This window comes from Fundulus heteroclitus, chromosome 19 (genome assembly GCF_011125445.2).
Source record: "Fundulus heteroclitus isolate FHET01 chromosome 19, MU-UCD_Fhet_4.1, whole genome shotgun sequence".
Taxonomy (NCBI): Eukaryota; Metazoa; Chordata; class Actinopteri; order Cyprinodontiformes; family Fundulidae; genus Fundulus; species Fundulus heteroclitus.
Window position 1 is genome coordinate 14,637,305 of NC_046379.1, and position 23,765 is coordinate 14,661,069.

The window sequence follows — 23,765 nt, forward strand, 5'->3', positions numbered from 1 at the left end:
GACCCTGGATCTCGCTCTGTTTTTTCTTTCGACGGAGAATGCGTCTTTAGAAAGGACTAGACAACGCATGTTCTTGCCAGATGAGAGGATATGCATAATAAAGCAGACCGAGCCCTGCTAGGCTTTATCGTTAGTCGTTTTGATTCTACTTTTTGAATCAAGAGCTTTAAAATGCTCCAGCTCAGTTTCCAACACACAGAAAACAAGGATCTGCTGAGACGTCAGTTGCAAACATGTCTTAAAGACTCCCTCACATCCTATCTTCCTTAACTGATCAGATGTAAACTGTTACCCTGTATGTGCAGTCCCTTGAAAAAATATTCATACCCCTTGAAGATTTTCCCATTTTGTCACAGTACAAATAAAATTTTCTTCTTTGTAAAATGACTCAAGCTTAGATCGGATCAAAAGTTCCTATGAACAGAGATTTTCAAGCTATGCCACCAATTTTCCACTTAAGTCCCTCACTTTGACTGGCTGCTCTAGCACATTAATACAGCCTTCTGTAACATTTTGCCTGCAGGCCAAATCTAATTTTTTTGGCCGCATTTCACCAGAGCCCTTTCTTTCACGTGTTTGTGACGTCACCTACTTCGCTTATGGTCATCTGGTAACTCCAGCTTCCTCCCCCAGTCTGAAAACATGCCTGTTGGGTTAACTGGTTTCTCTAAACTGCCCTTCAGTGTATGTGTGTGTGTGTGTGTGTTTGTCCTGTGTGTTTCTGTGTGGCCATGTGATGCACCGGCGACCTGTCCAGTTCCAGGATGTGCCCCGCCTCTTCCGCAGTCACTGCTGCAGATTCAGAGGGCGGGATATATTTGTTTTAGGCTCTTACTGCGAAGGTTTGCTGGCAGCTGTGTCTCAGTTTGTCCGCTGTACCGACACTTTTAAGAAATTAGGAACTTGTTGAACTGTTTCAGGGAAAACATCCTTGTAATATTTTGGTTGCCCCGTCCAGTATAATCGGAAACGGCTACAATCCTGGTTGTCCAACTTAGAAACAAGTGAAATGAAACAAACCAGACCGTTCCGAAGATCACAAACATCTGGCTTACCTTACTTATCATTAATCCATAGGCAGTTTGTGATAGAAGACTACTTATTTGCATTTGCGTATAATAAAAACAATAAATAAAGATATAACTGCTAAAATATCTTACACTTTGAAATGTTTTTTTTTTTTTTTTAGGATTTGGAAGCTTTAGTGAAAAGGAAGAGATACTTGGTTCCTTTCCATTTGTCCTCTTTCTGCATTTTCTGCCCCTTTCTTTATTATTATCTGAGCTGGTTCTACTTTTTCTTTGGATAATACCACATAATTGAATTCTTTACTTTGTTTCTAGCTCAAGCCACAGTTGAGGACTTCCAGATCCGACCTCATGCCCTCTACGTGCACTCCTACAAGGCCCCCACCTTCTGCGACTACTGCGGAGAGATGCTGTGGGGCCTCGTTCGTCAGGGGCTCAAATGTGAAGGTTGGAAGCACGCACGCAGATCTGGAAGAATATATTAACACTTGATTTTGTAAAGATTTGGTTTTTTTTTTGTGAGACTTAATTGAGTTCTACACATATTCTCACACAGCTTAGAAAGTGCATATGATGTCTCTAATTAGATTGTTCAGATTTAAAATAAATCCCTTTGATTGATGCTTCTGATCATTTTTTTAAAGCTGTTTAGTTTATTTGCAAAACATACTTTTCAGGTCTCACACTCGTCATCAGTTGGACAACACAGTGGTTATTTATGGAAGATAAGCAATTTGTTTAATGTTTTAAACTGATAAAACCTGTTTTCTGTTTTCTTTTTTCCCCCAGGGTGTGGGCTGAACTATCACAAGCGTTGTGCCTTCAAGATCCCAAATAACTGTACCGGAGTGAGGAAGAGGCGGCTGTCCAACGTTTCGCTGCCAGGACCGTCACTATCTGTGCCGAGAGCACCACCGGCTGAAAATGCAGTGGTTGTTCCCGACGAGGTGGGCTCCGATTGAAGGAAGACTTTCTAACTTTTAATTATGCTTGTACTTCTTTGTTATTCAGATTGAGTTGTTTTTTTTTTTTTATAGTTTGGGAGAAGCTGGAAAGCCACATGAGTTTCCACTTGTGGTTAAATGTTTACAAACTTCAGATTTGGCCCTTTTTTTCAGGGCCACGTTGTGGAATACCACTGATGCAGAAAATTGAATTGCGCTTGCCTGACTCAGTGTGAAGCGCCTCAGTGAGGTCTTATGAGACAAATTTCACATAAAGCCGCAGAGGAATCTTTCCTCCTGCGCGTCCACGCCAAAGGTCATGAGGAAATGTAATTATGTTAATGAAATTAAAAGTCCATTGAAGTTCAAGTTTTTGCAACTACTAATGTTTTGGTAAAAATAAACATGGAATTTGTGTCCTTCCGATCTCTGCCAGGAGTTTCCAAACTGCTTGATATATGCAAATAAAACTACATACTCTTATGTGGTAAAAACACGGCAAAGTTAATAGCCTTTTTTGTGGGCTTGGAAAGTTATTCAAATACTCTCTGCTCCAACAGGAACTAGTGCATTGTATTAGGACTTAAATAAGGCTAAAAGTTGGTCGTGGACTCGTGGCGTGGTTCAAAAATTAGCATTAGCATATTGATTAAGCCATTAAGTAGCCACTCTTTTATTCTCTCCTGTTGTGTTTGCTCACACATTTGGTTTTGTAATGGCTGAATTCCCAAAACAGCTGCTCCCATTTATCAATCTTAAAGCTTTTTTTGTCAGAAAATAAAACGGTAATTTTGCCTGAAAAGTGGTTCAATTAGCCTACTTTTGTAATTGCAGTAAAGCGAACATTGAAGTTGTCATGGAAAAAGCAGCAGAAGGACTCATTTACTCACTTATTCACAATTCTATAGCGATAAAAATCTAATTTATTTTAAGTGGCCATTGTATAAATTTGGTTTCAACAAACTTAAAACAATACATTGTTCCTCTTTAATTAACACATTAGCTGGCAAACAATTCAGTAATGTAAATTCAAGTCAAAGTATGCGCTGTTCTTTTGGCTACTTGCCGGCAAGTTGGTCTAAAAGAAGAGTTAGTAGCTGCAGCTTTTCTTGTCCTGCCCATAAACAAAAAACGTGGGTTGCAAACAAAACATCAGTTTAACCCGTTAGTTTAAAGGGTTACGGCTTGAGCCATCGTTTAATATCTTTATGTATAAAACGAAGCCGAAGGCAGCATAGTCAAGATTAAAGTGAGTGGAGATGCATAGGCCCAAATTATCAATATGGGTCTTCACAGATATAGTCTCTGCTGACTGCTCTGCTCACACAGACACTCTGCAGTCACCCAGCGGTGCATTTGAATGTCATCTGCAAAGATTGACCCCAGGGGCAGCAAAGACAAAACTGAATAATAAAACCGTCATAATGGGACTACTGCTGAGAACTATTGACCAAGGCTGCAGATCTGTCAAAAAGGATCAGCAGTTGACTGTTGACCTTTAAAAGTGAAGTTTTTCTACGATGTCAGTAACAACCAAATAAGAAGACTGCAACTCTGCAGAGACTAGTTTAACTTAAACGTGGAATAAAAAAGTTTTTGCATATCTGAGCTACAGCAAATAGCCACACCGAACACAGGATGCTGCCCTAAAATCCTAAAGTTTAGAAAGAAAGTTGGAACATTGTGATGACAAAAGAGGGAGAGAAAATGTGGTTTTATCTCAACAGTTATAGTTAGTACAATACTTATATCACTGAATAATTTTCTTCAATGCAACAATGAAGGCTTTGGAAACCACATTTGAGTCATTTAAACAAAATCAGTTAAGTCGAGCTAAGTGGGCAACTAGGTTTAGTGTCGAATTCAAAACAAGCTGCAGCTATTATGTCTTGTGACTGGGTCGGACCCACTTCGCTGATGGACACGCGTTTTTGTCACAGAATCTGGCTCTGTCTTTATCTGCCAACACAGATCAGCTTCCTGAAAAGGACTCGTGGTGAGATACTCCACTAATCAGAAGTGATGTTTGGGTACATGTTACAGTGGAGGAAATATTACATTCGCAAATTTAGACTTCCCTTCCTCATGCATCGAAGAGACAATGTTTTTGCAGCGCAGAGTATCAACAGTGATCTTACTCAAACTAAAGGTGGAGCAAAACCGCCCAACAACTGTTTGAAAGGAAACTATCTTGTTATTTTAATGGCTAAGCTAAGTTCTTTTTGACTGCCTTCTATGAAGTGGGCATGGAAAGTAAAACTTTAAAAGTCTGGAGATTGCTTTCATGGTGCACTTATTTCTCTGTCCGTTTTCCATCCGTTCCACCTCAGCAACAGCGGTCCCATCAGGAGGCGGGGAAGCGCATCCTGTCCTGGAGCGGCAGGCCCATCTGGATGGATAAGATGGAGAAGACGCGGGTCAAGGTGCCGCACACCTTCGCCATCCACACCTACACTCGGCCAACCATCTGCCAGTACTGCAAACGGCTACTCAAGGGTCTCTTTCGCCAGGGAATGCAGTGTAAAGGTAACACCGTGGATGATCATGTTGATCTTATTAATCAAAGAAACAAATAAACTCATCATAATCATTGCTCTCCAGATTGCAGATTTAACTGCCATAAGCGGTGTGCGTCAAAGGTACCAAGAGACTGTTTAGGGGAGGTCGACTTCAATGGTGGTAAGTGGAGCCTTAAACTTCAATTTTTCACATCTCTGGTCTAAAATAAAAATAGTTTTTCAGATGGTTAATAGGGAAATAGAAATATAGTTAAATAATGGAGACAGAACCGTTTACTTGGTTATTTATTCACCAAGTAAATGGTGAAAAAACTTGTTAAAGTAAGTTTGTTGCTGTGGATGTTTTAGGTCGTATTATAGCAGAAGATCTGGATAACTACTCTGTAATATTCAACATAACAAATCCCTGCCTTTGACATAAATGTTTAGAGCCAGCCAGTCCCGGGCCAGATTCTGATACCACCATGGATATGATGGAGGTGGACAGTAGTGATATGGATGGTGGAAGAAGTCTGGACGATCCAGATGAACCGTCCACTCCAGACGGGATGTTTGGCATGGACTCTCCCTTCACTGATAGAGAAAAGGATGAAGAGCCGATCAAGACGATAAGGTATGACGAAATACAGTCATTTCAACTGAGGGGCTTTCTTCTGGTTGATACTGTAGGTGGCAGTGTTTACTTTGTTGTATCACTGCACACTGGTTAGTTCCTGTGCATCGTTTTTGATGTTTAGTTTTTATTGAAAGGTTTGGTAAAATATGAAAGAAACATATCTGAAACTAAAGAAGTTTATTTTACGTCATATTGTGGTCTAGCCATTTCAGATTCTATAGTGCTTTACAAAAATAATCACTCTCTTTGAACTTATTCACATTTAGTGATATTACACATACAAACTTCAGTGTTTTTTTTTTTTTTATTGGGCTTTTATGTCATAGCCAGTGGGAAAAAAAAAGCATACACGGTTTTCAAAAGTTGTACAAATGAAAATCTGGAAACCATGGCTTTCCTTTCCCCTTTGTCAGTACCTCAGATTGAGACATATCTGTAAGTCATTTGGGATGTATCACGAACAGCATGTCTAGACACAGAATAGCTCAACCTCCATCAGATTGGTTGGAAAGCATCTAAAAACATCCCTGTTCAGAATTGTATTTAGGCCTGGACTTTGACTAGGCCATTCTAACGCATTATTAACTTTGTACTAAACCATTCCATTGTGTTTGGGGTTTGTTAACTTGTGTAAAGGTAAACCTTCGCCTCCGTCTGTAGTTTTTTCAGCTTCTAGCAGGTTTTCTACCTGGATTGCCTCATATTTTACTCCATCCATCTCCCAACCAACATTAATCAGATTTTTTTTTTCTCCCTGATGAAGGCTAGCACCTCCCTAACATGATGCTGCCACCGCCTCCCCTGTTTAGCGTTGCTTCAAAGCTGGTGTCCAGAGTTAGTTTTCCGTCACATGTTGTGTTTTTTTTATTTCGTCTGACCAGAACACTTTCTTCCACATTAAGGCTGTTTTAGCCATTTCTCTCTAGTTACCACCTTATAAAAGCTAAATTTGTGGAGTTTTTGACAAACAGTCATGCTGCTTACTGATTATGTGACTTCTAAAGGTTGCACTGAATTTTTTAGGGGTGTCAGAGTAAAGGGGGCTGAATACATGAGCACAACTCCAATTAATTTTTTGTCAAAATGTGCGAAAGCCATGCATCCTTATCACCGCACTTCACAATTATACGCTACATTGTGTTGATCTATCACAGAATCCAAATAACAGACTCTAGTTTGTTTTTGCAGCATGTCAAATTGTGTAAATGTTGTTGGTGTGAGAAGAGTTTTGTGACTAGGCAAACGTTTGCACACTCTGCTTTCTGTTGAATCTTTGTGTTAAGACAAATTTAAGGATAGCGTACTTGAAGAATTCTGGTTTTGTTTGTGTAGTCCTTCCACCAGCAGCAACATCCCACTCATGCGGGTGGTCCAGTCTATCAAGCACACCAAGAGACGGAGCTCCACTGTGGTGAAGGAAGGCTGGATGGTTCATTATACAAGCCGGGACAACCTGGTAAGCCTAATGCCCCTGAAACCGAGTAGCTAGCTCCATCTGGTATCAGCCGCACGCTGTGAAAACTGAGCTGTTTGGTTTACTTCCAAAATAAAATCGCACATCTTTGTAATATTGTGTTTTCTTTCTTCTTTAACAGAGGAAGAGACATTACTGGAGGCTGGACAGCAAGAGTCTAAGTCTTTTTCAGAATGACACCGGAGCTAAGTTCTATAAAGTAAGCTCTTATGTTCTGTCTTATTCTTTGAAAAAAAAACAGAAAACTCACGTGTTGTCCTTCACTTGAATCTTACACCTAAATGATGAACTTCTCTGAAAGTATTTCTATCTGTTTTGGTGAAGACTGTCTGCCTAAGAAGACTTTCTGACTAATAATATAGAGCAGCACTGGTTTTGTTAAGTAATTTAAGCATGAAGCGTTACACTATCATCTTGTTACTCGTGAAGTATGTAAATCAAAGCCGGTGGGAGCCGTGTGACTCAGCTTAAGAGCCGTCTGCGTTGCAACTGTAAAGGAAACCTAAGGTCTCTGCAGCCCACTGAAATTTCCCCTGTTCTTTTTCACCTGACAACCCAGTTTCTTCCTCGCATTGGGGATAAGTGACATAACCAACAGTTACCACTGGTTCGCTGTTGCTTCTCCCTCAGCAGATGGGGGATTTGAAGGGCGTTTTAAACCTCAGAGGTTGTAGACTTGCAGACTGCGAGATTTCCCCTTTTCTGGATTTCCAAACTTATTTTAAAAAGAGTGCTGACTGTGAAGTGAGTGATGGTAATTTGATGTGCAGAGATTGTGTGACACTTCCCTCTCGGTGGCAAGCGCAGTAGTTAGTCATTACTCAGCCACAGGGGCTTAATAGTGTAGTAATTACACAGCAAACGCTGGGGGGAAGAGGACAGCAGCCTGAAAAGTAAAGACTTCCCCGTGTGTCTCTGTGCTTGCTAAGAGATGGGTGCTTCTGAGACACAGGCACCTCTTTGAGTTGTGGTCAGAGGTATGTTGCAGTGGGATGCTGCTTATGGTGCAGAGTTTTGAATGTATGCCAAACAGGTGGTTTCATACATGGCTGTTATGTGGAGTCACCTTTTTTTGGCTTACTGGTTGAAAAGGAAGAAATAAACGCAGGGAACAAGAAGCCCTCTCCCTTCTTTCCCAATTATTCTGCCCCACCCTTCATCTTCTGCCACTAAAGCCTCAGAGAGGAAACCTCAGCGGGGACAGACTCCTCAGGGTGTGTTTACTGCCGACTTTATGTGGTTCTTTATTATCAACTTGGCACTCAACTACATTTGAAATCCTTCAGCAGGCAAATTGAAGGGTTGCTGCAAATCTCCTTTTTTTTTCTACAAAGGCTGGCCTTTGTTCTACATCAGTAGATTGTTCAGTAAGTCCATTTTTATTCTGCTCATTTGATTTCACTATACAATTAATAGTCAACGATCCATCAATTCAATATATAGATACTATATTTATCTAATTGTAATGAAATACCATTTTAACAAAAATCATGTTTTTTTTTTTTTTTTCCAATTGAAATATGTCCACTGCTTGAGTTACCATTTCAGCATCCATAGTTTGTACAATATTGTTTGGTTTTATGTCAACAACTTCATTGTAGTTTTTTCCAAGAACAAAAGCACTTTGTGTCATTTGCAAACAAAGAAAGAGTTGTTTATTAGCTGCTTTACAGATTACAGTCGTGTACAATACATACATTATAAATGTTTAGGTTCTAACAGGGAACCAGTTGGGGCTCAACATTTATTGCTTTTGAGCTCTGATGTGTCATGGTTAACCTGTACAGCTGTTTTCTGTCCGTCAATTAATTTCTCAACCACTTATTAAGACCTGTCTAAATCAAGGTCTTTCTGCATGGAGTGTGCATGTTGCATGTCTGGGTTCTTTCCAGGTGCTCCAGCGGCCGCCCATAGTCTAAACTTATACATGTTAGGTTAATTGGTCTCACTGAATTGCCCTTATGTATTAGTGTGTGTGTGTGTTTCTGTCCTGTGTGTGTGTGTTTTACTCCTGTGTGTGTGTCTCAGTTGCTCTGTGATGGAGCAAGCTCCTGAGATAAGTTCCCCCACAACCCTACAAGTATCGATTTCTTTGTATTGAAGTAAAGCAAATGACTAAATCAGTTTACTTTCAATCTATAATGATTCTCCATTAATATTTGTATGGTTTTCTGTTAAACTCCTAACCTTTTGTACAATCAAGTTTTCAAGCACTTTGATTATTGTGAAAATACTTACAATTAAATTCCCTCTCTACTAAAAATTAATCTATTGACGTTGTAATCAAAGCAACATTTTAAGGGTACATAAAAGCGGTACCGTATTTTTCGGACCACAAGGCACACCAGATTATGAGGCGCACTAAATATTCTTCCCAAGTGTGTAATATCACTCCGCCCCTTCACGTACACTGCTCTCTATCCGTATAGTAGTTGGACTACACTGCTCTGTCTCTAAAATAAGGCCAAAAAGTTTTATATTGAATTAACTTACTAGGTTTGTTGTTGCTAGCGCGTACTCCAGGCACAGGCTGCCTAAAGGCTCCCACATACTCGAGTGTACTGTGCGCATACTGTGAGCTTGGCAGACTCTGCACTGACTCTCTGCAGACATTTTACCCTTCATAGTCGAGTGTACTGATGCTTATATTTCTTGTGGTAAATTCCTACAATTCCCGCACCTTCTGCCAGTGGGACGAAGCGGCGGAACGGATGGTAAAATGTGTGATTAGCTAGCTGAGCACCTAGAGCTGTTTCTTTTCCAGCAGACTCCCACCGCACACCTGTCAGTGAGAACAGAGAGGGACTGTGATGTCGCCCATCCTTGCGACCGCCTGCTTGGAGCAGCTCAGTGTATCAAGCTCGAAGTCACATATAAAACAGTTTGATGTAAAGACTTTGCCGCCGGGAAGTCATAAAAATTGAGCTTTGCACGTACCTGTAAGTGTGAACTCCACGGAGTGAACTACACCCGAGTATGTGGGGGTCTTTACATGAATGCACTTTTAGTTTAGACATTACAGTCAGGCAGTCTTGTAGACAGCTCAGGTGTCCGATCAGGTAGTGACACAGTGTACCGTAATGCTGCGAATATCCATTGAGTGGAGCGGCTTTGTTGCTTACCAAAGTCGTACTTACACATTTTAACAGATATTTGAGAGCATTGTACCACATAAAATCAGTCAGTGAGCACAACTTTAAACACATATGAGGCCCCCAGGGCAGCTGTAGCTACTAACATAGCTCACCTCACATCAGTTACCATTTGTACTGAAACGTCATATATTAACATTGTAATCAATTTATTATTTTTTTGGTTTACCAATAACCATAAAAAGTAGTTTTTTTTAAGCATAAAAATTAACAGAATTCAGTTTAATTATAATAATAATTGTCAAAGGAGCACGTATCATCAGCGCTATTATATCTGGAAATACACCAGATTGACAGGGAAAATTACAAAATATGCAAAGGTTTAACTATGCAGTATACATATTTGCAATAATAAGATTTTTTTTCTTGCAATTCTTACTATTGTTGGAACATAATTTTCATTTGTGTCCCCTAGAAACATTGATTGTATAACCGTTAATATTATTGCACGCAATGTTTTGCGTTAATATGGGTTTTATCAAATTTAGTCCTACGTTTACAAAAAATATTATATTATTTGCCTGTTCCCTCATGAACTTTACAATCTTATTCCCCTCTTATAACTATATCTAAGATCCTCTACATACTTATCGTGTTACCTCTAATGTCCTTCGGTCTTGCAGATAATCTTTCTTATATTTCCTAATTACGCTGTTGTAGATAATTTCTGATATAGTTTAAGTGGAAAGATGTCAGTCCTGGATTATCATCCGATCAGTAACCAGAAACAAAAGCGTCTCGGCATTTTGGTTTTGTGTCTGTGAAGTTTTCTCCCGCCCGCTGTTTATCAGTGTGTGGCCACCTTCCTTCTCTCTCTCTGCTTTCCTTTATACCCCCGATCTGATTAGCGGTGGTCGTGTGGCCGCATGGCAGCCATTTTCACCATTTGGAAGCCATAACGGCTGCCTGTTTGAAGACGAGACCCCTGTACTTGTGGCTTCCTCTGAAGAAACTTTTATGGGGGTGAGGGGGCTTCTCTGTCTCTGCGCTGTCACTCTGAAACATTGGACCCCAATCCGCCCCCCCTCCCCACACACACACCCCTACCCCAGTTGTGGTGAGGGACAAACAGTAGTTGCCCCGTCCTTCATCTCAGTGGCTCGTGGTAGCGCCGGCAGCTCGTCCTCAGATGGGGCCCCTCCGGCCGGCCCCTGCCTTGTAATCAGGCAACCAGAGCACTTAAGCTGCCGCAGGGGCTGCTCACGTGACCCGGTCCCCGCTAACCACAAGCACTTCATCTGATACTCTGTGGTGAGCCATGCGGAGGGGACAGCGTGCGCCTCTGTGATCCCTCATTGGCTGGAAATTCTCTGTGTTTCCCTCTGCGTTCGGCCCTCCCCCTTTCTCTTTGATTCGCCGGCGAGTTTAAAGGGGAAGGGGGGGGGGACTTTTAGTTGCGCCGAAACTGTCCTGTTAGTTTGTGCTCATAAAGGAGAGAGAAGAAGAAGAAGAAGAAGAAAGAAGAGGTTTTTGAGCTTGGACCAAAACAGTGTGAAGGCTTTTGGGTTGTGTGAGTTTGTCCATCTGTGTGGTTTGTTTAGTTTCTTAAGCTTGCATTGTTTGACTTTTGATCTTGAAAAGCTTTCTTTTTTATTCCTTTAAATGAGCCAGATATCTTACAATGTAGTAATGTTATTTGTTTTGAAAGTAAGCTCAAGACTAGCACATTTAACTAATTAATTAATTTATTTTTGAGGATTTTAGCTTCTCGACACTTTTACTTTTTTATTCGAAAGGAATAAAGAACGTCGCCTGTTTTCTAACCTCTCCTGCAGGAGATCCCTCTGTCGGAGATTCTCCAGGTGGAGCCGTTCAGAGACTACAGTAATCTGGCGCAGGGCAGCAATCCGCACTGCTTTGAGATCATCACGGCCACCATGGTCTACTACGTGGGGGAAAACAACGGCAGCCACTACCACAGCCCGGCCCTGGCTGCTTCTGGAGTGGGCGTGGAGGTGGCCCAGGGCTGGGAGAAGGCCATCCGACAGGCGCTGATGCCCGTCACCCCTCAGCCGAGTGTAGCCAGCGCAGCTGGGCAGGGAAGAGATCACAGTAAGGAGAATATCTTCATTCTCTTGTTTGCACATTGACCTTTTGCATCTCTGCCCACTCTGAAGTTTTCAGTTTCTACAAGTTGCAGTATTGTTTCTTCTTTTTTTTTTTTTTTGTCGCATCACAAGGGCTGTCTGGGTCAGACTAGATGTTTTTTCTCACATTATTTCTGTTGAATCTCTGAGGGTTTACAATATGTGTTCACATTTAAGGCTGAGGGAAAACCCTGCTGTGTGTAATCCAGATGAAGTAAGACTGTGAAGTCATTGTTTGGAGATAATAGGGTTGAAAAGTTGAGTCCCACATAAACAAGTGGAAACAAGTGATGCCCCAGAAAGGTTGTAATTTTGTTTTATGCTTACTTTCACTTTATTTATGCAGGTAAATCTCATTTGGACATTCAATCTTATTTTTCAAGAAAGGCTGGTTTCAAACAGAAATATAGGAAAATTATGGGAAAATAAACATTGGGCAATGAAAGTATCAAGTAAAAGCAGGAGAACCAAGCCATTTTTATCTAAAGAGCTCTCAAGGTAAACTAAATGCAATAGAAGTCCATGAGCAGAGGCTGTATCTGAATAACATGAAGGTGGACACAGTGATTAGTAAACTAGTTTTTTATTAATGAAAATATAGCAGCACAAAAGTCTGGTCTGAGGTTTGTATGATAAATCTCGTTACTCCATGACGAACAGCATCTGTAAAGTGCTAATGATGGTGTTCTCATGAATAATGCCGCTGTAGCTAATGCAAGATATGAAGGTAGCTCCAACAAGCCATTAGAAATGAAGATCTCTTTTCTATGAAGTTTTAATAAAAGTTTTTTTAAGGGTGTCAAGTAGTATCTTATGATTAATATCAATTAAAATATTAAGATATTTTAATTATCTTCCTTGTGTAGACTAAATAACATTAAAGATGATTATAAGGTCCCCATTGTTTTTTTTTTGTTTGTTTTTTTTTTGGAGGTTATTTTAGTTCTTTGTTATTTTTTTTATCTTTGCAGTGTTTTTATGTTTTGTTCTAGATTTTCTGTGGAGTAATATGATGCAGTCTTCTGCGTAACATTTCTTTCTGAATTAAATATACTGTATATACTGAATTATATATACTGTACGTCAGCAGGAGGTCATTTAAAGTTTTTTTTAACTGTCAACTGGCTCAAAAAGGATTCAAACCAACATGAATATGATTATAGGTTAACTCAAGTTTTCAGATATTATGCAATTAAATGTAATTAAATGTAAGATTTGAGCATTTTATGAAAATTTATCTCAATCATACAATAAATTAATACAAAGATAAACTATAATATTAGGCTCAAACTGCATTGTTTAAGTACAAGGGTGCAAAAGGGATTGTTTGAACTTAAGGTACAAAGTGGAAGGGGGTAATTGACGATATGGCAATGTGTACAATGTGTACATATTAAGCCAGAGCTTTTTTTGTGCAACCTAACACCAGTTTGAGGTGGTTCAAATGTAACTGAATGATCTTAAATCAAACCTGCAGACAATCAAACACTAACATCAACATTATCAACCACAATATTAATGTGAATTGGAAAAAGGTTTTAACCCTAACACTTAGCCTTGGGGGACACCTTTACTGACAATTAGAAAACAGAAAAAAAGATCAATCAGTGAAACACACTGATTACAAACAAGAAGAGAATATAAAAGAAACATTCTCAATTAACGTGGAGGTTAATATGTTGGTTAGTGATTCAGGCAAGACCATTGCTTAGAACCAGAGAGGAAGAAATCTGTCAGACCTGAATAAAACACTTTCTTAAAAAAAAGTTGGGAGCTTTCATTAGAAACAAGTGGATTAATTTGTGGAAATATTGTTCGGGCTCATCTGATCCTTTGAGTCTTTGACTGAAATTAAACTCTTGCATTACTGATTTGTTCCAAACTCTGCTCACTCACTTGTGTTTAGTTTTAGCCATTGTAGACGTCCTACTTCTAAGTTGTGAAATGAATTGCGTACTCGCACCATTTAGTGACACAAATCCCTCCAGATCTGTTTTTTTTTTTTTTTTTATGAAATGCTTTGTCATGTAGTTCTCTGTCCGCATTTGGTTGTGATATGACAGAAGGACGCTCGAAAGTAGTGTAAAAAGAGAAAAACTAGAACGTGAGGATTGCAGTATTGATTCACTTATTGCTCAATGCATGCGGGAAATGTTTTTTTTTTAGTGCTTCAGGTGAAAAGATTTCTTGTTTTCCTCTTTCAGAAGAGCTGTCCATCAGCATATCTGTGTCCAACTGCCAGATCCAGGAGAATGTGGTCAGTGGAGCTTCTTTTTTTTTCCATTTCTACCAGAAGCAATTGCACAATTTCCCAGCACAGCTTGCAAATGCATGCATATGTGTGCTATTAAAGTAGCTGTTGTGGTCAAACCAGAAATTGTATATTGCTGCTGCTTTTATTAAAACATTGAGTGGAAGCCTTTTTCTTCTCCACACAAATGAGGAACCTGCATTTTCCGTTTTTTTTCTCCATCTTTTTTGGTCATGGGGTTTTCTATTTAGTTCCACTTCTGCACTAAGTGAAAGTTAAATATTTGGCAATATCCAAAGACATTTGGGAAAAGTAACGGTTTTTCCAAACCATAGATGATTTAACTGTTGATGCTTCTAATTTCGGTATGTGAAGAAACCTGATTTTTCTTCACAAGTAAATGGCAGCTATTAAATAACAGTGCAAATTATATCTGTGCAGGATATTGCCTCGATTTATCAAATATTCTCTGATGAGGTGCTGGGATCAGGCCAGTTTGGCATTGTGTATGGAGGTATGTTTTTTATTTTATCAAAGTCTTAATATTTAGAATGATTTCATTTAGTAATGCCACGTGTTAAACGACATTATCTGGGCTTCCTCTCACATTTTAGGAAAGCACAGAAAGAGCGGCCGAGACGTTGCCATCAAGGTTATAGACAAGATGCGATTTCCTACCAAGCAGGAAAGCCAGCTAAGGAATGAGGTGGCCATATTACAGGTAATGAAGGAATCAATCAATAATAACACAAATCATTGATTATAGACAATTAGTGGAGGCCTTTCCATAAGGGGCATACTAAGGACCTCAGACACAAAAAGTAATTTATTTCATCTCTTTTCTTTAGAATCTGCATCATCCAGGTATTGTTAACCTGGAGTGTATGTTTGAGACCCCCGAGCGAGTGTTTGTTGTCATGGAGAAGCTGCATGGAGACATGCTGGAGATGATCCTGTCCAGCGAGAAGAGCAAACTACCAGAACGAATCACCAAATTCCTCGTCACACAGGTTTGGGCCACGTTAACTTCCTAATATTCCCACCGTCTAACTAAAACAGTTTCACGATCATGGTTCTGTTTGTGAAGCATCTAAATGTTGACTATATTTAAAACCCTTGACCTTTTTGACTTTTTTTTCATGTTACAGCTACAAACCTTAATGTGTTTTATTGATATTTTATATATAATAGATAAACATGTGAAACATGTTTTGGAAGTGGGAGAAAATTAATACATAGGTTCCAATCTTTTTATGAATGTGAATCTAAAAATTTGTTACATTTCTGTTCATCTCCCTTTAGTCTAATACTGCTAAATAAAATACACTGAAACCAATAGCCTTCCGAGGTCACCTAAATGGCAAAGATTAGTTACAAATACAGGTCTGGGCCTAAATTGTAGAAAATCTTAAAGCTGAATTAGATTATAAAACAACACCCACAAGCTTCTAACACCTCAAAGAGCACTGTTCAGTTCATTATGGCAAAAGTGTAAACAAATAGATGGCTGTCGAGCTAAATGGAGAGCAGTGATAAGAGAAACCATTTTTCCTGCAATAACTTTGGAGGAGATGCAGAGATCCATAGCTCAGGTGGGAAAATCTGTTGTTAGGACAGCTGTTAGTCATTCTTCATAGAAGAGTGTCCAAAAGCAACTGATTGTTGGAGGAGCACCATAAGGAGTAAAGCTTGCAGTTTTCTCCAAGCCACATAGGGGACACAGCAAATGTAGATGAAGGTGCTCTGGGCAGATAAACCCGTTGGCCTTAATGGCCACCAGATTTGAATTCTTTGGCCCTCATAAAAAGCACTGTATGTGGAGGAAAACTAACATCCCATATAGCCTTGAACACACCTCTGTGAACCATGATGGTGGCAGCATCCAACTGTTGAAACTCAGTGCTTAAATATGTTGTCCGTCCCATATTACTGAGCATGAATTATTTTTGCAAAGACCAAATATTTCAGTCTCTATAAAACAAAGCTGAGAGGGACTTATCCCAAAACAGAAGGTGATTCTACAAAGTATTGGCTCACTTGTCCTGAATAAGAATGTTTTTTTATGTTTCTTACATGATTCTACTTTAGTTTGTGACAATCATAAAATCCCGATAAAATACAGTTTGTTGTTAGGGAATAGAAAAAAGTTTAGGGGGAATTTAAGGTGCTGTATGTTGCATTTTCCGTTACATCAGTTCAAATTTGTCTTACTCCTGTCTGTGCGTTTTATATCCTTGTGCTTCATCTCTTAAACCTTCTTCTTTCTGTCTCGGGGTGTGATGACCCTCTGCTTCAGCTTCAGGCACTGTTTATTCTTACTGTGGTGGCCTGATTGGGGGGGGATATGTTTATATGGCACCGGTCCACACGGCACCACGGCCTCCTATCTGGCTGCCGATTACAGCCTGCAGTGCGCTGGTGGCGTTGTGGCCTGATTAGAGGAGCTGCGGGCCCCGGGGTCTGCTTAGATTTTGGGTCCCAAACAGCAGCAGGGCCCATTAACCACGGCCCCCATTAGCTGCAGCGGGGCCTGGCTCAGATGTGGCCAAGAAGGACGTCTGTTAAAGCCGGGGCCGGGATTTGGGGGCTGAGTGAGTTGTGGTTTTGGTCCAGGGCCACAGGCTGAAATATGTACAGCGTGAGCTTAGGCAAGGATCTGGTGAATATAGATGAGCTGATGCTGTGCAATGTGGAAGTATTTAAAGGCATCTGTACGCTCAAATTGCAACTATGCGTCCCCATGACTGAACAACAAATTTTCCTTCAAAGAAAACACAGTCAGATCTATAGACTTAACCAATTAAATTATAGTTTACATGGTTATTATGTTGTGTTAACTATCAACTTGTGCTTCCAACAGATCCTGGTGGCCTTGAGGCATCTGCACTTCAAAAACATTGTTCACTGTGACTTGAAGCCTGAAAATGTACTACTGGCCTCTGCAGAACCCTTTCCACAGGTAATAAAGATAAATATTACATGGATGTTTAGTTTTCTGTGGGTCTATGGTATCATTTATGCTTTGCTTTTTCAAAAGGGTCGGGACTGCCTTTTCTTTGCCGTTTAGTCTGGAGGAAATTTTTCTTTTTTCTCATTTTAAATCTGATCTATAACTTCTTTAGGCTTTAAAACACCAATTGCAAATTAGATCTATGGTTCCTTGGCACTTGGTTGCAAATAGTCCATCATGAAGACGCAAGTTGTTCCCAGTTTTTTTTACCAACTTTTTCAGGTTGATCGTAGTTGCCACTAACTACTATTTAGTAACACAGTAGGTGGATATTTATTTTAGCCACCAGCAGCAAGACCAGGTGAGGACCCATCTTGCCACAGCACACAGTTAGCAGGTTTGTAACAGGTAAAAATATTTTTCTCTCTCCAAAGTTCACTGTTGGAGAACTGCACCAAAAAAGGCATCTTGGGGTCAAAAAGTCTCATCCTATCGACATGCCAACTGGACACATGCTAGGCATACAAGAAAAAAAAAGCTTTTCTTGTTCTACAATCACAAACACAAATATGTAAAGCTTGTGACATACTGCCTTGGTGCTAGAACTGTGTGCTATGGCAAGAAATAAAGATGAATATTTAGAAAGGTACTTCATGCCCACTGATATGTACGGTAGAGGATCTGTGATGATATGGGCCGATTTCTATTCCAAAATCCCTGGGAACTCACCATAAACTCTAACATTGTAATTTGTGGTGACCAGTCATCATTGGAAGTATCAGTCTGACACCAATAATAAAAAAAAAAAACTGTGACTAAATCAATGTAGAATCGGTCTCCAGACATTGAAGTCTTGGTAGCGAGATCTCGGACTATAGGAATGTGTTAAGTGAAACTATGGAGGAGAGTTGAAAAGAGAGGACCCAGGACGGTGGTCAAATATCCACCTCTTAATGCTCTGTTAAAAACAAGTGTGAAAAACAAGTATGTGTGCTTACTATGCATGCTGTTTTTTCAGGTAAAGCTGTGTGACTTCGGCTTCGCACGCATCATTGGCGAGAAGTCGTTCCGGCGGTCAGTCGTTGGCACCCCGGCCTACCTGGCCCCAGAGGTGCTGCGGAGCAAAGGCTACAACCGGTCCTTAGACATGTGGTCAGTGGGAGTCATCGTCTACGTCAGCTTGAGCGGGACCTTCCCTTTTAATGAGGACGAGGACATCAACGATCAGATCCAAAACGCCGCCTTCATGTACCCCCCGACACCCTGGAAGGACATCTCTGCAGAGGGTAGGGAGACAAAGAGCAGCCTTGTTCAGTTCTGCTCCCCCTTCCTGCTGGAATTTACCAAGCTCATTTCATTCTGATCTTGACCTCTGTAAATAGTCGCAGGAACTGGCTGCACCTGTATTCTGCTGTCAAAGTGAAATTCAGACAAACTGTCCCTCCCCACCTACACGTCTGGGTCATCTGAACTTTCTAAAGCTTGGCTTTCTGTGTCTGTGGTTGAGATGAATCACTTTCATTTCTTCTAAACAGTCCAAGCTTGTAGCTCCTCCTACATACAGTTCACAGCCCAGAATGATGCTAATGTTTAGTGGTTCCTTTTATCTCTATATGTCCCTGTAAAGGTCACAAAACCCTAAACTATGTGTGAAAATGTTTGTTTAGGAGGAGATCTGGCATGATTCTAGTTTATTGACGGTGCCTTTTTTTTTAAAGTATCTATAACTCTTGAACATTTTCCTCATTCTTGGCATTACAACCACACATTAACTGTATTTTATTGGAATATATTTGATAGACACAAAGTGGTGAATAATTGCAAATCTGAAAGTAAAGGACAGCTGGTTGCCAACTTCTTTTACAAATGAAAATCTTAAGTGTGGCATGCATTTGTCCTCAGCCCCCATGCTGTTGCCGCATTAACACCTGCAAGTCTTTGTGGGTGTGATGAGATAGAGCAGGGATGTTCAGAAACCGTTAGACGTCTTTAGACAAGACAAGACATTTAAAGACAAATCTTGCTGAAGGTTATTAGCTGTATTTATCTCTGTACTTTGACTAGGCCCTTGAATTGGAATGTCTTTATTTGTCCCCCGTAAGGGGGAAATTTCGTTTCAGTACAGCCCATCAAGAGACAGACATAGATGGGTAGATGGGAGACTGCGGCCGTAGCCTTGCCAGGTGCCGCCTTCTTGCAGAGTGGACAAAGGAATACATTAGGATGGTTGAAGGGAGAAAAAAAAAGAGCGCATTAGTTGTACTTTGTGAAAATTTGAGCAATGCAAGAAAAAACTCTCAGCACAAGAAAGCAAACATACAGACCACATCATAAGCAAACATATTTCAGGTGGGAGGGTGTTCATCCAAGTCCAGTACCCCAAGTGAGCAGCGCTTATGAGCACATCCAACCTGGGTTCCTGTCCCAGGGGGAATAAACAATCAGGCATAGTGAATGCGGTCAGTCACAGGAGGGTGTATTTATCACCATGTTCGTGTGTGCATGTCAGTATGGGCACTCCAGAACCCCCCCCCCCCTCCACCCCCCCCTCCAGCCATTGTCTTGGATGGTATATTATCAGCAGTTTAAGAAGGGTCCTGTTCGAGTTCACAGGTGTCATGAGACACCATTAGCCATTAAAATGATTTGATTTAAATCAGTCCATCGTAGCTGTGGCTGAAAATTCAGGGTATTTATCCAACACCCCAATCTCAAAGCTTTTGCAGTATTCTTCCAGCCCTGTATTGGGGTCCATAACTCTGACCAGTTTCCTGTTCCTGCTGAAGGAAAGCAGGCCCACAGCATGATGCTGCCACCGCCATGTGTCAGTGTGTTTGTTCAGGGTGATAGGCAGTTTTAGTTTTCCTCCACACAGTGTTTTACATGTAGAACAAAAAAGAAAAAGAATAAACAATTTTAATAAATTTTTGTTATGGGGTATTATATTTAAAACATGAATTCCATATTTTGCAGATTTTTATTTGTCAAAAACTTTGAAAACCAAGTATGGTTTGGTTTTCTCTCCACATAAAATCCATGTCTGTATGTGGTTCTAATGGGTTACGATGTGAAAAACTTCAGGGCTATGTTTACTGTCTGTAAAGTACTTAGTGTGTCTAAGTCTGATCAATGTGTACTTCTGCCACAGCCACAGACCTGATCAACAATCTTCTCCAAGTCAAAATGAGGAAGAGGTACAGCGTGGACAAGTGTCTCAGCCATCCCTGGCTACAGGTGATACGTTTTCCTGTTTTTTTTTTTTTTTGCCTACCTTAAAAGAACCATGTCAGAAAGTTGCCAGACCTGGCAGGAATATTACAGCTACAGAGATTTAAAGCTGCGCGTGTTTTCCAGGATTACCAGACGTGGCTGGACCTCAGGGAGTTTGAAACGCGGCGAGGCGAGCGCTACATCACCCACGAGAGCGACGACGCGCGCTGGGAGGAGTACGCGGACGAGCACAGCCTCGTTCACCCACAACACTTCATCATGGCTCCCAACCTAGACGACATGGACGAGGACCCCTAGTGGTGAATGGGCTTTACTGCACCATGCATTCACGTGAAAGAGAGGGGGGTGGTCACCGGGGACTTTTTAAAAAACAAAACAAAACAGATGAGCTTTTGGAGCCTCAGGTTTCCCCCCCAGAACTGTTTGTTGTGGAAACAGAGCAAAGCTGACCAAGTGGAGAGCTTCACGTCAGGAGCTTTTAGAGTTTGGGAGGGAGCATCTTTTTTTGTAGCATGGCGAAGGTGTGCATTACAGAAGCGCGTTAAAAGACAAAGAGGAACGCCCTCTCTTCCTTATTGTAAAAGTTGTTAAACATTCCCTGGATTTGCCTAGTTTTGGCTCGTTTCTTCAGGACAAACGTATTGCCTGATACGTAACAGTGCCAAGGAAACTTCATTCTGGACAGTAGTCTTGATGTAAGAGAGGAGATGACCAAAAGCAGTCTCGCATCAGGAGGAAAGGGCACCTTTCACAAGGGATAACCAGTTTGTTAATGGGTCTGTTCTCTCTTCTGAGCTGTTTGTCCCTCGGCATGAACTGGAACCATCACCTGCATATGTTTGTCCTTTTCTGTATTTACTAACTGTTGTAGGTTATTGCACTATACAACTAATAAGAATAGCAACTGAATAGAAAACACTATTCGCTGCTGCAGAAAGCAAACTGTGTTTTTTTTTTTGTTTTTTTTTTTACATTTCCTCTGCTGTTGCGACGTGTCCTAGCAATGAGTGGAAGGTCTTAGCAGCTCACATGGAACTGGCTGCAGGTATTATCGGCGTTTTCAGGTCTGACAGTGGCAGCTAATAGTGTGAAAGCGTGATCAACCTTCCCCTGCAGAAAGAGGTCTGAAAATTGGTTACAAATGTTGTTCCTTACTGTTTTATTTATTCAACATTGTGAATTTCTGTGTGCAAACCAGGACCCTGGACATGCAAAATGCTAAGATGAGTTTAAAACAAGCTACCATGTTACTGCATCCTCTCTCCTTTTTTTTTAACCTTTTTTTTTTTTGTTGTGCAGATTCTGGAAAAGACTTTTTACTGCTCAGCAGGCATCTTATGGATACCTGAATAACGTTTCCAGAGTCCTTGCTTATTATTTTCTCCGAACCATTTCTAAATCGTCTCGCTAAAATTAACAGAATTCTATAAATAAAACTGCGTTTGATCAGAGTTAAGTTCAGGAATTTTAACCAGTTTTGTACTCTGCTCTGTTTATGTGGTTTGGGAGCGTGTTTCAGTTTCTTTTTGTCATTTTTCCTGTTTTTTTTTTTTCCTTTTCTTTCCTTGTTGCCACTGGATTGGCAGGTGTCCGTGTTTTGTATATTTCAGTTACTTAGCTGATTAAATAAAGCAAAAAAAGGTCTTCTGAATTAGAAAATCTGCATCAGACAATCAAAAGTCAGTAAACAGCTGAGGTTTTTTTACTAAGTGTGAGATGCTTCATGGTGTGTGTCGGATGGTTTGTTGTGGCGCGCGACGTCAGATCCCGCTTTCAGCAGCTGGATGCCATTGTTGTGCCGCAACGAGCAGTTAGCAGAGCCAGCTGCTCGACACAAAGGAGTAACGACCTACCAAAGGAGCGCCGGCGGCGGAAAGAAGGAGTTTGAGGAAGACTTTGAAATCACTCATGAGTAAAAAGCTTGTTTGATTCAAATAACTGTCGTCGGAATAAAATGCCCTTTTTGCCAAAAGTAATTTTGATTGTTTGGTGGTAATGTTTGAGTCTCTGCTTGGCGTCGCCACAAGCCATCAGAGGTGTCCTTTATTTCTTTATTTTTGATACTGGATTCTGTTTTCTACATCAGTGGTCCTTACCCTGCTATTTTCTAAATATAATACAAATGTTTATTTTCTATTATGCAATCACGCACGAAAAATGCAGCTCACCGTAACACCGAATCAGTGAGAGCCTTGAGCGTGTTTCTCTGCAACCAGGCGGTCCCGTCTAGGGGCAATGGGAGACAATGACACCTAAAGAGTGTTGCTTATGTCCTGTCTGCTTTGTTTTGGATTTATGTCACTGTTTCCCACAGATGGGTCTTTTCGGTGCTGTTCTGCCGAGCTCAGGGTATTCTGCCTTGACTTTAATCCAGAACACTGGAAGAGATTTCTTGTACGCATTTTAAGGCCGCCGTAATTGTGCAGCCTCTCCTAGAAGTTCATGACAAATGTCATGAACTTTAGTGGCGGGCAGGATCGATTCTTCACCGTAGCCTCAGCAATACGGTTAGCCACCAAGTATGATGCTCTCAGTTCACTCACAATTGTTACCATTCTGGTGATGTGGCATCAAGAATGAGCCGTAGTCGGATGTAACAAAGAGAATCTGGTCATTTTTCTTAATTAAACAGTTCAGACTCATAATGAATAAAATGGAAATAATGTAAGTTATTTATTCTTTTTGTGCGGCCTGTTACCAAATGACCCAGGGCCTGGGGGTTGGGGACCACTGCTTTATGTATCAAAATGATATGAAGTTGCCAACACTGTTAAATGATAGTAATCAGTTAACAGTAATTTGCATTTATGCGCCTATTAATGACTGTGTCCTATTGGCACAGCTGTTAAAGAATTGGCAGAAATCTCCTTATTCTACATTTCTCTCTTCATTGGTTTCCTGGGTCATTTATTCTCCGTTCTCTTCACCTCTCCCCACATGTCTTCGGTAGGATTTAGGAGCTAGAAATGGTTATGGAAGAAGGTTGATTTAGCGTCTGGTGAACTATTTATGGTTTGATTTTGTGAAATGTTCTGGATTACTATCCTGTTGAAAGACTGACGACCAATGTTCAGTTCTCAGGTAAAGTCTATCGTTTAAAATCTGGTATTTCAACGAGTTCAGTATGCCCTGCACTGTAACAAGGTCCTCAATGCCTTTGGAGGAGCAACAGGCCCACGGCCTGATAGACCCTCTGCTGTACTGTAAATAGGAGGTCCTTCTCCTCAAGTTCCTCTTTTGTTTCACTCCAAACCCAATGTTGGGTCCTGTGAAAGTCCCAGCACAGATCAGCATGATTACATTTCTGATTGCTGGACAGAAAATAATTTTCCTGGCATGGCTCCCCAACAGACTTTTAGCATGTAGATGGCGTCTAAAGTTTGAACAGATACCATTCTTGGATGCAGTTCCCCCAAACTAAGGTTTATGGATTTTTGTTACCTCCTTTATTGTCCTCCTGGCTGCTAGCAGTGAGATGATAAACCTGGCTGCTTGTCCAGCCTTGTTACTCAC

At 40.7% G+C, this 23,765-nt stretch overlaps 1 protein-coding gene across 1 annotated transcript in view; it reads left to right on the top strand.

Moving 5' to 3' along the window:
* prkd3 (protein kinase D3) overlaps nt 1–22,234 on the top strand; it is a 60,235-nt gene extending 38,001 nt beyond the window's left edge. The window contains exons 4-19 of the mRNA XM_012862084.3: nt 1,344–1,475; nt 1,818–1,975; nt 4,303–4,498; nt 4,574–4,651; nt 4,921–5,104; nt 6,440–6,563; nt 6,703–6,780; nt 11,509–11,785; nt 14,025–14,077; nt 14,513–14,585; nt 14,686–14,792; nt 14,920–15,081; nt 16,932–17,030; nt 18,040–18,307; nt 20,170–20,255; nt 20,376–22,234. Coding sequence (XP_012717538.1) covers nt 1,344–1,475; nt 1,818–1,975; nt 4,303–4,498; nt 4,574–4,651; nt 4,921–5,104; nt 6,440–6,563; nt 6,703–6,780; nt 11,509–11,785; nt 14,025–14,077; nt 14,513–14,585; nt 14,686–14,792; nt 14,920–15,081; nt 16,932–17,030; nt 18,040–18,307; nt 20,170–20,255; nt 20,376–20,549 — 2,249 coding nt within the window. The 3' untranslated portion in view covers nt 20,550–22,234. The remainder of the gene's footprint in view (nt 1–1,343; nt 1,476–1,817; nt 1,976–4,302; nt 4,499–4,573; nt 4,652–4,920; nt 5,105–6,439; nt 6,564–6,702; nt 6,781–11,508; nt 11,786–14,024; nt 14,078–14,512; nt 14,586–14,685; nt 14,793–14,919; nt 15,082–16,931; nt 17,031–18,039; nt 18,308–20,169; nt 20,256–20,375) is intronic.
* The last annotated feature ends 1,531 nt before the right edge of the window (nt 22,235–23,765 follow it).